At 69.9% G+C, this 635-nt stretch overlaps 2 protein-coding genes across 2 annotated transcripts in view; one reads left to right on the forward strand and one right to left on the reverse strand.

Moving 5' to 3' along the window:
• The window catches only part of TMED5 (transmembrane p24 trafficking protein 5), a 12,830-nt gene extending 12,222 nt beyond the window's left edge, over nucleotides 1-608 (reverse strand). The window contains exon 1 of the mRNA XM_005878983.2: nucleotides 62-608. Within this exon, the coding sequence (XP_005879045.1) occupies nucleotides 62-250 (189 nt within the window). The 5' untranslated portion in view covers nucleotides 251-608. The remainder of the gene's footprint in view (nucleotides 1-61) is intronic.
• CCDC18 (coiled-coil domain containing 18) overlaps nucleotides 1-635 on the forward strand; it is a 153,774-nt gene that overhangs the window by 7,297 nt on the left and 145,842 nt on the right. The window lies entirely within an intron of this gene.

The raw sequence follows: 635 nt of genomic DNA on the forward strand, positions 1-635 counted from the left end.
GGGGCGACGACGCGGTGCCGCCGGGCGGAAGGAGGGGGGCCGACTCACCCTCCGCACTGACCTGGTACTCGATCTCCAGCGAGGCCTTCAGGGGCATGGGCTGGTAGAAACACTCCCTCCGGCCGGCCGGCAGCGTGAAGGTGAAGTCGCTGTCCAGGGAGTGCGTGAAGCCCGCCACCCCGGGCAGCAGCGCCGGGGGCAGAGCGGCCAGGAGCAGCACCGGGAAGGGCAGCCAGGTCTTTTCGCCCATCCCTGCCGGGCGATCTCGGGCTGGAAAAGGCGTGGGCGGTGTGGGTTATCGGCACGGAGGCTCCGCTTGCCTCCCCGGACTCCGCGTGGCTGGCAAGGCAGGGAAACCCGGAGCCTGAGGAAACTCCAGGCGGCGGCCGCAGCGGCGGCAAACACTCCCACAGAGGAGCATTCGCCAACCTCCAAAGCGGGGGGACTGAGGGCGGGGCCAGCAGTCCCTTCCGCACCCTCCTAGGTCCCGGCTCCCTCACGGCCGGCGTGAGCACCGCCCGCTTCGCACGCCCACAGCCGCAGGTTCCCCATAGCTTCCTGCACACCAATGGGCGCCTTGGGGGGAATTGTGGGAAATGTAGTTCCGAGCGAGCCGTCCGGGCGGCGCTCTCAGA

The sequence above is a fragment of the Myotis brandtii genome, unplaced genomic scaffold (genome assembly GCF_000412655.1).
Source record: "Myotis brandtii unplaced genomic scaffold, ASM41265v1 scaffold58, whole genome shotgun sequence".
Classification (NCBI taxonomy): Eukaryota; Metazoa; Chordata; class Mammalia; order Chiroptera; family Vespertilionidae; genus Myotis; species Myotis brandtii.